At 46.4% G+C, this 13204-nt stretch overlaps 1 protein-coding gene across 3 annotated transcripts in view; it reads left to right on the top strand.

The window, feature by feature from the left end:
* The first annotated feature begins 223 nt into the window (after positions 1-223).
* Positions 224-13204, top strand: part of Mrpl53 (mitochondrial ribosomal protein L53) — a 31248-nt gene continuing 18267 nt past the window's right edge. Inside the window, exons 1-3 of one of the 3 annotated variants that reach the window (XM_077705185.1) lie at positions 224-369; positions 457-583; positions 3257-3369. In XM_077705185.1, coding sequence (XP_077561311.1) covers positions 459-583; positions 3257-3369 — 238 coding nt within the window. In that variant the 5' untranslated portion in view covers positions 224-369; positions 457-458. Of the gene's footprint in view, positions 584-3256; positions 3466-13204 lie in introns of all 3 variants that reach the window. The other 2 variants (XM_077705186.1, XM_077705184.1) reach the window with 2 other exon arrangements.

Below are 13204 nucleotides of genomic sequence, written 5' to 3'. Positions count from 1 at the left end.
CGCCCGCTTCGCGCTACTCGGCTAACTTGAAGCTTCGCAGCGCTTGGGGAGAGCGCGGAACGCTGCGCGGACAGCGCGCAGATGCACCCTCTCGCACAGCAGCGCGCCAAGCGGGCGCCGCCGCCAGTCATCACGGTCGGGGCCTCCTCCGCGCCCGCCCTCAGCACACTAGTATATTCTAGACCCATATCACGGTCCAGGAAGTGACGAAAATGACCTTATCACGTGACTCTTGGTTGTGACGTCACGACCTCGATTGTTGTTGGCCGCGTTGGCCGGACAGAGCGTCCCGCCAGTCCCGCTTTCGTCCACCCGTGCGGTCCCGACTTGCGATTCAGTTTCGTTAGCCACAGCAGCCAAGGGCTGTGCGTGAGTAGGACGTGGAAGCGATAACGTAGTTTTTTTTGTTTTGTTTTTTTTCGCGTCTCTTCTGAATCGTATGTGTCTCCCGGCTAGGCATGTCGGCCACTGTGCAAGCCCTTCGCCAGGCCACCGGTCAAGCAGTGAAAGCGCTGCACCTTGAGCATTTCAAGCGCGTCACAGTCAAGTTCGACCCTTTCCACAGTAATGCCACTCCAATAAGGTGGGTGCGCGACTCGGAAACGGCGGAGAACAACGCTACGTTCGTTAAGCGAGACGGTTGCCTCCTTCCACATGCAGTACAAGCACTCAAGCGCTGCGTGACCATTACTCCAAGTGCTGGAACGTCCTAGCATATAAAGCGTGCTAGGGGGTGGGGGGTTGTCACGGTGAACACTGCGCTGTCGTGATTGGTGGGGTGAGGAAGTGCGGTAACACCAACGTACCAGCAGTCTTTACCAGCCTTTGCGCTGCACTGATGAAGTTCGGTAGCAAAATTCAGTCTTGGCTAGGTGTAGCAAATGATGTGTACGAATTAAGCAAGGCCGAGTTTGCCAACCAGAGATTGACCAGGCATCAGGGCGGGTGCATGAGCGCTCTATCCGTTTCATTATTTGTGAAGGGAGTGAGTTTCTGCGAGGCTAATATTGAAGAGTGGTGCATGTGCACTGGTGGCCGCAAAAGTTTGCAGGATGTGTGGAGTGTGTGGCGGGGCGGCGCAAATCTAAGGGCCTTAGGCAAATCTAGAGCCACTAAAGATCCAGTGGCTCTAGGAAAATCTAGAGTTCCTCTATATAGAGGAACTCTTGGCAAATCTGCATTGCTGCGCCATCTGCCGTTGCAGACCACCGGGTCGAGGATCAAGAACCTTGCGTTCGCCCTTGCGCGCTTTGTGCATGCCTGTCGTTACTTCATTATCATTCATCGCTTCCCCGTGACGTTCTTTCGATATTCGCCGCGGGTCTGCTTTTACTGGTGCAACAAAAGACGTAGCTTGCGGCCGCTTTTTTTTTTTTTTTTGGGGGGGGGGGGGGGGGGGGGGTCAGCTTTGCTGCCTACAAAGTGATGTGCTGGTCGAACATTAAAGTGATTACAGCGGAGCTATTATAGGCAAGGATATAAAGAAAACTGCTTGCGTCGACAAGGTGTGTTGCGACAAAGCCAACTTTCTGGTGAATGCTTTGTAGCCCAAGGACGCGGGTTCGATTTCCGGCCGCGGCGGCCGTGTTTCTGACGGAGGCGAAGAGCAAAAAAATCCCGGGCCATATCTACTAACGTGAAACCTGGATAGAGGCGAAGCATGCAGTGCTTGAGTGTATTCTTGGCTCCTTGCCGTTTTTGCCCACGAAGATAAAACCAGTGGGGGATCAAAGTGTTCTAGCGCGATGTGTTTGAAAACGATGTCCCGCTGTGTTTTTAGTACATGTGTTCAAGCGTGAGGCGTAAATGAGCGCCCTAACATGACTAGCGCGACACGTAAACTGTCCCAGTGCTTTGGTACCGTCACATCAATGATGACATGAGATGCCAACAGCCCGAGCCCCTAAGGGGCTTTGACCATAAAATGCCGGTGTGTTTGAGATATTGGCGTGCGTGAAAGATCCCCAGGTAATCAAAATTAATCGGAGCCCTCCACTACGGCGCGCCTCATCGCCTGTGTAGCATCGGTGCATTAAACCCTATAATCAATCAGTGCTCTTTAGCCCTCAATCTAATGTGCACATATTGAAAGAAGTGATATTGAAATTGGCCCTAGGACGACAAAATGGAAATAAATTAGACTCAGATCACTGAAGACCAGTTTTACAAGCCTCCGCATAACTGGCTGAAGGGAAACTCAGAATGGTTGTGTCCATAGCAAATATGCCAGTTCATCCGCAAGGTTTTTCCTGCAATGGCGAGAAATTGCAAATGGTGCAGCACATACCTCATCTCGGTTGAAAAAAAAATGGGGAAAAAAAGGAAGAGCCCTTCCACTCTGTGACCAGCAGAGATGGGCACAGTACTAGTGGAGAAACAAACACGTTCGTAGATTGCAATTAAGCATACTTCCTGGTTGGAACTTGGATTTTATTCTGCTGGGCAAACATGAGGCTGTCTGTTTCCTTCCCCTACAAGCCCATGTATTGAGGCAGACGAAAATTGCACATTATTTACAGCTACCCTGTAAACTGAAGAGGAAATGATATTTGACGTAATTACAGAGTTATCCTAGCGGCCCATTTCAGAAAGAAGACACGTATGCTGGGAAGGTGCGGGAGAAAAGCCAATGGTGCGGAGGGTGGTTAGCCACTGCGTACACTTGGGTTCATCCTTTGGTGCTGCCGAAGTGATACCGGCACGCTTATCTGGCCTGGATGGAACTTTGACAAATTCCCTTAACATGAGTTCATGATCTCAATCCGTACGCATAAGAGGGGCATTGAAATTCCTTTGCTGCATGTGGGAAAAAATTTTCACTGTCAGTACGTTTCCCGAGTGAAAGAACAAAGAGGCTTTGCTCCACTGTCGATGTTGCTAGGAAGGCGTCAAGTCAACATTGATAGCCAACGGGTACTGCGACTGCTGTGGCCGCTCACATTGTACAATGGTATGTGCAGCCAGTGCAGGGTGGCCAGAGAGGAAGGATGGCGACATTGATAGGTGACAAAAGCAGCGACAGGTGCTGCTGCCAAGGCCACCTGACCACTGATATGGCTTTCACACGTAAGGCGTGCGAAAAACGCCACGTTGCGGACTTTTGAAGTCGAAGCAAAGTGTGTGCCACGCCTCAGGTGCGCGGGGGAGAGAGATAAGATTAGAGAAGCACCCACGGAGTTAGTTGTGATCATTTTGCTGTCCAGGCTGCAGTGGCTAGGCTTGAAACAGTGGGCATGCTGTGTGTGTGTGTGTGCAGGGACTTCCTGTACTACGTGAGCTCCACTCAAGTGCGGCAGACCAACCCTGAGTGTGCCCTCAAGGCAGAAGTGGTGTGCGACCGCTCGGAGCCTACTGTCGAGCTGCTGCACTGTGAGTGGTCGTCGTTTGTTTTGTGCAGGAAGAAAAGTGGCTGTATGGAGAAAGAAGCCAGTCACAGTGATTGGCCTTGGTTTGGGAGGCATTGAGGCAAGTTTGCTCTAATTAATCCTAGGCCCACTCACTCGCCAGTGGTTTCACCTCGTGAGTGCAAGCGCCACTCGCGCGATGTGCAGGAGCCGCTCGCTGGCGCTATTTACTCGTACGCACCGCCACTGGATAGGCAGCCAATTTTTGTTGAGCATATTTTCTTTGTCCCAAATGAAAAGCTTAAAGGCCAAATTCCATCCTCCTGACAATGTTAACTTCGTATAGTCTGCCTAAAAACACTGACAGCTGAAATGCGCGTATCCGCCGTGCAAATGACCATCACAAACCGGAGATGTTGAAAACGAAATTGAGAACAGCGCGGCCATTACAGGCTGCGCTCGAGCCGGCCCAGCTGGCGAGCGAGCGGCCACACACGGCTGGCTGGCCGGAGCAAGCCTGCGCGCAACCCTCTGCCCTCGCTGCAGCCCTGGCTAGCCGTGCGAAAAAACGCTGGGCCGTTTCATTGCAGCTATTCTAAACGCTTCTAATTAATTAACCACGCATTTCACAGGGCTACCAGTCATGTCCCACTGGGTTTGGCGTTACCATACCTCGGCAAAACTGGGCCCCACTCAGAAAAATATATTTTTCCTCAACGCACTCACTCATGCTCACCAGTCGCCCTCACCACTCGTCTCCCCTCACACGCGAGTGTGTGCAGCAGACCCTCCATATGAAGCCGGACAGTATTAGTGGATTGTGGCGTCAGAAGGCCATCCAAATCATATTCCTAAATCAACACGCCACCAGAGAATTAATTCTAGGGTAGCAGGAGCTCAGTGACGGCATAATTTCGAAGCTAAAAGCAATGCCACTATGCGACGCTATTCGGCGCTCACCGCGGTAAGCCCCGCAAATGGCACGAGTTGCTCCCGCACTCGCGGGGCTCACTGCACGTAGTGCTCGCACTCACACTCGCCAGTCCAACACGATGGCTCACGAGTGCAGTCGTGAGTGAGCCTGCCCACCTATGGCTGGCACCTAAAGTCAATTGGGATGCAGTCGGCCTTTAGAACACCCTAATCTGAAACGGTTTCGCTGACAGCGCCCGAAGACTTTTGAAATGGGAATTTCCAAATCTACCATCCATACGTGTCCCACCAAAAGGAATGCTGGCAGCCACATTTCGGCATACCTTTAACTGCATGTGCGATTAAAAACTTGTCCCCTGCTGAAACAATAATGTGCAACCTTTTCTATTTCTTCATGCAGTTTTTAATCAAGTGTGGTAATCGACAAAATTGTTTGGTCACGTAACGTAGGGTCACATTTAGCAACCTTTCAGGCTTTCTTCACAGATTTTAGTGCAAAACTAAAGCTATTTCTGCGTGTTCTTGCGGTTACCCCAGTATGTAAAACGCTGGCCTTCATATGAGCTAGACAACACAAAAATAGGTTGTCTGCCCCTTTAGAGGCGTAATTAGAACTACAAGCAGTCACCGTGGGATTTTTTAAATTTTCGTTAATCTGAAAAGTTCGTTAATGTGGTGTTCATTGTATCGAAATTTGACCGTACCAACAATCATGGAGTAAAGGTTGTTGTGGCAGTGAAGAAGACACAAATTGGCTGAAACCAGGGGCTTAAGCCTTCGCAATGGTCGTGAAGGTAGCGTACAGCTTCGCTACCTTCAAGTCTCATGCACTGGTGTGAGCTTTCTTCTTCTTCTTCTTCTTTTGTGTGTGTGTGTTTGAAGTTGTGGTTAAGCCGAACACTGTAGTCCCCGCCGTTTGGTATGCTCAGTGGCGCACCCACGGGCGGGGTTTTGGGGGTTGTAACCCCCCCCCCAGAGGTCCGTTGACCCAAACCCCTTCCTCACGCCTCTCCCACCGAACCAAAACCGAAGTTCACCGAGCAAAGTGTGTAGTCTCGGAAGCTTTTATTGTTGAACATTCGCAGTTAGATCTTGAAGAAGAATACTGTGTGATCAGCATTAAGAAATAAAAGAAAACTAGAGCACGAGCTTTTAGGATTGTGCTTTTTAAGACTGTGCGGACCAACTTGCGTATAACTTGAAGTAGTTTAAGAAAAAGAATGAGAAAAACTTCTTAGTTACACAAAAAGTGTCCGTGGGCAGGAAATTTCTGAATGCTTAAGAATCCCTGGGGTTTTAAATTATTCTGTAGCCCCCCCTCCCCTCTAAGGCATGCCTCATAGCTTACACTAGACCGCAAATAGTCCAGATTATTCCACTTTCTGAAGTTCTGTGCGCAGCTTCCATCACGAGATTTAATTGGATCATTCGTCGTCTTCTAGAAAAAAAGGACGCTGAAATTTCCCATAGGATGGCACTCAGTATTGTCAAGCTTGCCTTCTGGCCTCAAATCAAATCTCACAAGATCAGATCGAAGTTATTTTATTTCATTTGGAAGTTTAAGCAACTGTTTTTCTTTCAATACTAAGCACTGTGCGAGCCCTCCCTCTCGCGTTGAATAAAAAAAGATACGGTTTTCCTTTATATATATCGCCCGAGTTTGTAGCTATGCTTCGTGCGCAGTTACGAAAACCAGTGATCACGGATAACAATGATGTTGTGTTGAATAGGCTTTCGGAAATATGTGTTAATGTGACTGTTCAGTGCAAATTGTGCCAGTCTATACGAACAGATTTCGTTCACTAGTGCAGAGAGATCGAATTTGAGTAAACTTTCACATTCAGACGTATTTTAAGTTTGGGCATATGAATGTCGTTGATGTAGATAAGGAATAAAATCGGTGCTAAGACTGATCCTTGTGGTACGCCCAAAAGGACGTTCAGGCTGTTGGATGTGTGGCTGTTCACAGCAACAAACTGCTTGCGGTTGTGTAGATATGATGTTATCCATGTAATGATGTTATCTTCAATACCAATGGCATGCATTTTTGTTATTAGGTCAGCGTGGCGAATGACATCAAATGCTTTTGCAAAATCTAGAAAAACGGCGTCTGTTTGTCCTCTTTCATTCAGTGCATTCGCAATGTCGTTGGTAATCTCGGCTAGCTGCGTGACTGTTGATAAGCCAGATTGAAAGCCGTGTTGCCGATAGTAGAGCAGGTTGTTAGTTTCTAAATGCGTTATAATGGCTTTAAAAATTATATGCTCTAATATCTTGCAGAACGTGCTGCAAGATATTAGAGAGACCGGGCGGTAATTACTAGATTCTAGTTTGGAACTGGATTTATGTATTGGAATAATCTTTGCCATGCGCCAGTCATCAGGGATTGTTTGCGTAACTATTGAAGTGGTGTAAATTTTGTGTAAATATCGGCTTACCCAGACAGCATATTTATTAAGAAAGGTGTTTGAAATATTGTCTGGGCCTGGGGACTTCTTAGTGTCGACGTTGCGGAGTAGGCACTGAACTCCTTCTTCATTAATATGTAAATCTGGCGCAGGGTTAATTAAAGGATATGATGGTAAATATCCTCCAGAAGACCCATGCGTGAAAACTGAGTGAATTTAATTCATCGGCTATTTGGTCTGGTTGTGTGATAGTTTTGTTACACGATGTGAGCTGAGAAATATCGGAATGTTGCTTCGACAAATAGCGCCAAAACTTTTTGGGCTCAGAATGCATGAATGATGGGAGTGTGCTGGAATGGAATCGAGACTTAGCGCTGCGAATTCTGTTGTTCAGTGTAGCGATAAGGCCTTGTAGTTGATCAGATGTTCCAGCCTTGCGCCTCCTTTTAATCTTCCTTTTTAAATGTATGATCTCCTGCGTCACCCACGGATAATCTCGATCAATGTGTTTCCTTTTTAAAGGCACGTAATGAGCTTCAAAATCGCACACGATATCTGTAAAGCATGTCCACAGTTAGTCCACATTGTTAATTTTATAGAAATCAAGAAATGAGGATTCTAAATGGGCGAAGATAGCAGCGTCATCTGCACGTGAATAGTCCCTGAAATAAGTAGCTCTGGATTTCTTTGTTTTTTGGACTAGTGTAAAGGACACGAAAGAGAAGTAATCTTGTGGGCGGAAATCCCATCTTCAACACTTATCGCACAGTATTCAAGGGAACTACTTACAAACATGAGATCAAGCACAGACGAACAGGAACCTACAAAACGCGTAGCACTAGATACTAGTTGCGATAATGAGAAAGTAAACGCTGTTAGTAACAATGATTCCGCACTTGCTACCTCTCGGTGATTCAGGCCAGTTGATTCCTGGCAAATTAAAATCTCCTCACAAAATTATCTTCGAACCCGAATTTGTATGTTGTGCAATATAGTCGTGCATAATTTTTAAATACTCAGGGGAAGAGTTTGGCGGTTGATACACTGCGCCCAAGAATATGCTTTTTCCATAGAAATTGATCTGGCACCACACACTTTCATGGTTGCTAATATCCTCTAAACGCGAAAATTTCACATTCTTCTTTATAGCTATCGCTGCTCCGCCGCCTCTTGTTGTTCTGTCTTTGCAGATTAATTTGTATAAGGACAACGTTCGCACAGGTCCTTGAAAACCCTTGAATTTAGAAGTATAAATTTCAAGGCCTGTAAAGTCCTGGAATTTTTTAAGCGTCCTTGAAAACCCTTGATTATTCTGGAGATAACCAATCTTTTCACAAGAATTTAAAGTGCTCGTCGTGAATTTTAGGTGTTACAAATGTAAAGAAACATTGGAACAATCAAGTTTCAGTGTATTGCGTGAAATTACAAGTTGTGGATTCTTATTATTACGAGGCAACATTGGGAACAGCACTCCTCAATAGAATTCATGTCACGATACAATCCTGTGAAAGCCGGCTTCTGTTCTCTATCTTGAATGTTCCATCTAGTCTGTGGACGGCCTTTCATTGCATGTTTGCTATGCCTCATACGCTCCATCTGCGTTTGCTTTTACGTTCAAATGGTGGACGTGTACATAGTTCATCCTGCCTTGCAGCAACACTCTCTGAGTTAATTTCAACCGATACTCTTGCTGATAAAGCAGGAGATGCTGGCAACATTAACTAAGTTTTGAAATCAAGCAGCCTTAGCAAAACACCAACAAAAAAGAAAAATCTCTAAATATAAACTATGAAAAAAAAATAAAGCTGGGGGAGCATTCATGAACCCATAGGGCCTATCTAAATGTGCATTAATATTCTTAGGTATTAGACAATATCAAAATTTTGCATTTTGTTGAAAAAGTTATAAATAATCCCAGATAAAACATAAGGTGGGGACCTTGAAAATGTCTTTTCTGGTCGTTGAAAGTCCTTGACAACACTTGAATTTTTGTTTTTGAAGCCCGTACGAACCCTGGAGGAGGTAACAACTTCAGAATCAAGCACGCCTTTGTGCAACCAACTTTCCGTAATAACTAAAATATGTGGATTGTGGTTTAGTATATAAAAGGGTTGAGAGTTGGTAATGATGCATCTCGAAAAACAAACTGCGCGCAAATTAACGGGGACAAGAACACATGAATCGCAAGCTCACAACTAGTTTATTGTTGCACAATTCAAAGCTTTAAATGCCCAAGCGCCCAATCGCCACGCCCCCAATGCGTCACAGTTCTCGGCGCACTCAGCCGAAAATACAAAAAAAAAACCGTAACAACAAAACCACAAAATGAACTTTGAGGTGCACGAATGGCGAAAAATCAGCAAAGATAACTGCATCATACATGGATCATACACCCCCAACACGCATGCCCAGAAGAGGCACCGAAATAGCGCTCAATGTGCATCTAAATGCACTTCTCGATTAAGCAGGGCGATAGAGGGATGACTGATGCAATCGGAACCAGCTTTTATGATGTGGCTGGCTTCTACAATTTCTCGCGTTTGCTGGTTGTTATGTCAGAAAAGGATGGCTGTGCGCTCAAACACAGGGACACAATCGGGTCTGCATGCACGGCAATGAGAAGATAAGTGGCTGAGGTCATGTTTTTCCTTTGAATAGTTATGTTCTTTAAGCCTGACATTCAAACACCGTCCCGTTTGGCCAATGTATACTTGGCCACAGGCAAGTGGTATACGCTTGTGCCATCTTCATGTGTTCTTGTCCCCGTTAATTTGCGCGCAGATTGTGTTTCGAGGTTTAGTATTAGCTTGTTTAAAACGCTACCTGCGTTAAGTGATACAATTCGAAGGGTTTGAGTACGGTGCCGTCATTGCTTGGTTTGAATTTCCGACTGCCTTTGCGCAGGCGTAACTGGTTTTGCCATTCTAACCCTTCGATTGTGATGCGGATCCCAGACGAACAGTTTTCCGTCAACTTTTATTTTGTCATAAATTTCTGCCCTTTCTTGTGCTGCAGAATGCCAAAGTTTCTGTCGGGTATCGCGGACTATTTTTGAAAAATCCTCCGAAATTGCCATTTTCGTTCCTTTCAGGTTGCTGCAGCAGGACAAAATTCTGGTTTTTTATGCAAAGTCATAAAGTCAAAGGATAACCAGACGGGGACGTTCTTTCTGGTATTTTCCCGCTCTATGAATCCTTTCTAAAGACTTTACTTCTATGCCTAATACTTTCTGGAATACTTCTTTCTTAACTCTGGCCTCCAGTGCCTTCCAATCTTCGTCTACTTCTTCACTAAGACCGTATATTACAAGATTGTTGCGTCTGCTTCTATTTTCTAGGTCGTCTACTTTAGCCGACACTTCAAGAAGTTGGTTGTTCGAGCTGCTACAGGCTTCCTCGCATACCGCAATTTTTGTTGAAACGTTTGCAGGCGACAGATTTCTTTTTCAATAGACGTAACCCTTTCTTGAACATTGGCCACCGCAGATTCAACTCTTTTTAAGTCTGAAGTCAATTCTTTCAAAAATTTGGTAGTTTCCTTTTGCTGTTTCAAAATCTTCCTCAGTAGGTCGTTAGTCGAACTGGATTCAGATTCTGAGTCTGATGTTGGCCCCGGATTGATTTCTATATCGCCAGCGGTTAGTAACAGCAATTTGATAACATCAGCACAATCTTTGACAGTTTCAAGAAGAAAATGTGGACTTAGCAGCACCATCAAGGTTAAGGAGTCATCTTGAATGGAAGAAGTGCATTGCACACCAACCTGAATAACGAAGAGCAGAGGCAGCGACATAGAGCAGAGGGATTAGCATCTGATCCTTTCTGGTACAACCAAGTCCACTAAATGATCCGTCTGTGCGCCTGGTATTTATACGGTCGAGATGAGGGCCTTCCGTTGACGTCACTGTGTTAGTCAGCCACTGTCTGCGTAATATGCTTTGGCTGATGTCAGGTGGTGGCAGTTCTGTTGTGTCCATGGCGCATTGGTCCGGTGCAGGTGTTGTAGTGTTGACTTGCAAACAGGCTGGACCACCGGCCACAGCAGTATGCCCCGTAGGGCACAAAGCGACCTGGATAACGAAGAGCAGAGGGATTAGCATCCAATCCTTTCTGGTGCAACCAAGTCCACTCCAAGTCCAAGTCCATCTGTCAAGTGGCCAGGGTAGGAGTCTAGAACCAGGAGTGACTCCTTAAACAGCAGAGCACCGGCACGTCGCTGCCAAACAGTCTTGACCCAATCTTCGACAAGGGCACCACTCATCCAACCATTGTCGTAGGCTCGCACGACGACGTTCTTAGGGAAAACTTCCTTGGCTGGAAGAGTCTTCCTCTTAGAAATAATGTACGGCAGTAGCTTTTGCCCATGGGCCGTGCAACACATCACTGTGGCGCGCCTTCTCGTAGCCTGCAGTTTTGACCTTCACTTCTTTCGCGCCCTTGTCATTCACGGTGTAGGCCACAGGCATGTCGAAATACACCGGTGTCTGGTCGGCGTACTGGTCTGGCCCAGTCGGTACTCCTTTTCCACCCGCTTCTTGATGACAAAGCGCTGGAATGCTACCAGCTTCTCCCGAAGTCAGGGGCAGCCTCTGGCACACAGACATCCGCTGTTGCAGGCTGAACCCGAACCGCTTAATAAAGTTGGTGACCCAGCCCCTGCTGGCCCCTGCTGGCCTTGGTCCGTGCGATGCCTGGTACATTTGCAATCTCATTCGCCTTCACCTGTATCATCTCCGTCGTCACAGGCATTCCACCCTCTCTTTGCTGCCGGATAAAGTCAGCGACCTTTCCTGGGTCCTGTGAAGGCTTGGCAGCGCAGCTGAAAAGTTCGTTCCGCTGCTTCCGCCATCGACGCGCGTTCTTCTTATTGACGCCAAATTTACGCTGTGCTTGAAGGTTTGAAGTTTTCTCGGCCTCCAAGACCACCTTCCACTTAAAAGCCATGATGTACTGACACCACTTGGTAGGTGCCATTGTGCCGCGAAAACACGGCCGCTTCTTGAGGTCACGCGACGACCAATGCAAGCAAGCACGGAACGTTCAGACAAGCAAAATGGTGCCTGCAGACCTGCAAGCTGCAAGCTTATAGTTGTGAGATGGCATTGAGTGGCTAGCGGTGGCAGCAAAGCCGCATCCTCGAATCTAAGCCGACCCCCGACTTTCGTAAACAACTTTTTTAAAAAAAGTATAAGTATCGGCCTAGATTCAAGTAAATACGGTATTCATAATGACAGCATGCAATGCGAAGGGTTACAACTTCGATGACAAAGAGAAATGCAATAGTTTAACCGCATTTGTCGTAGTCATTGAAGTTGTAACCCTTCACATTGCATACCTTTTTTTTTTTTTCACTACTGCCTACCAAATCCTCAATTTATTGCCCCAGCAAGGGCGAACATGTATTTTCGGGATTCATAAATATTCTTTCCCGCTACATTGGCATTTCGGGGGTGTATTGGCAATTTTGCTGACTTCATTGCTATGAAGTGTATGAAATGGCAACACTGAATTTCGCTGCTGAATGCGGTAAGGAGAATTTACTTGATTGTGGCGTCATCCACATTTTTGTATTGTTGTGCGGACAATCAGAAAGCATAAACATTGCTAAACTTGTGAATTTAAAATGAGTTTAAGTAAATTCCGATGTCATTTCTACGTTTTTCGACATGTTCAAGACGCTCCTGTCACGATATGAAGTTGTCAACATTATGTCGATTTTGTAGTGCGTGCGGCTAGGCGATGAAATATGTTCCGAAATTTTCCTTTACAAAGTTTACCGCACACCTTTATTGAACTTAAAGGGACACTGAAGTGATTTGTAAAGAATGCGGGATTACTAGCGGACATTGTAGTCTATGCCTATGGCCTATGGACTCTAGTCCATAGGCCATGTTTCAACCACTCTGAGTGGGTTTACGCGAATTTATTGAGTAGAAAAATCAATTTGAAAATGCTGTACTCCTCTCTGCATCCTCGCCCATTTTCTGTGGCGTTTTCGTGTGACATCAGGAGGAAATGACTTGGCTTGACTGCGCTACTACATGGCTCGCCGACCTTCCGACAGAGTCAGAAAGCCCAGCGTTTAGTCCGCTGGCCGCCAACGAGTCAACTTCGCTCAATTGAAACTAAGCCACGACATGTTTGTGAATGGAAGAATGTGTCTTTCTCTAGTTTGTTAGTTTGTACACTGTATCAAGCTCCAAGTTCAGGTCGCTCCACACAAGAACTGCACAAGCGCACAGGCGACGCTTCGCTGTCTGGTACGCTAGTAGGAAAATCTGAGGCCAATTGAAGGCGGGAGAAGAGTCGGCGAAGTTGATATAGGTACTAAAGCAATAAAATCAACCGAAATTTTTACCATACAGCGTAAACTAGGGTGCAGGAAGCATGTTTTTTGCGCTGGGTGAACAAACACAGCGGGCGGCAGCACGACCACACAAATGCGAACACTTTTCCGTCTAAGAAATGCAATTGCTAGACGTGAGGTATCGTGGAAATTTGGGGGAGGCTTACTGCACGA

This window comes from Haemaphysalis longicornis, unplaced genomic scaffold, assembly GCF_048455015.1.
Source record: "Haemaphysalis longicornis isolate Haplotype H1 unplaced genomic scaffold, Haemaphysalis longicornis Haplotype H1 scaffold_3, whole genome shotgun sequence".
NCBI classification, from domain to species: Eukaryota; Metazoa; Arthropoda; class Arachnida; order Ixodida; family Ixodidae; genus Haemaphysalis; species Haemaphysalis longicornis.
This window is presented reverse-complemented; position numbering and strand designations above follow the sequence as displayed.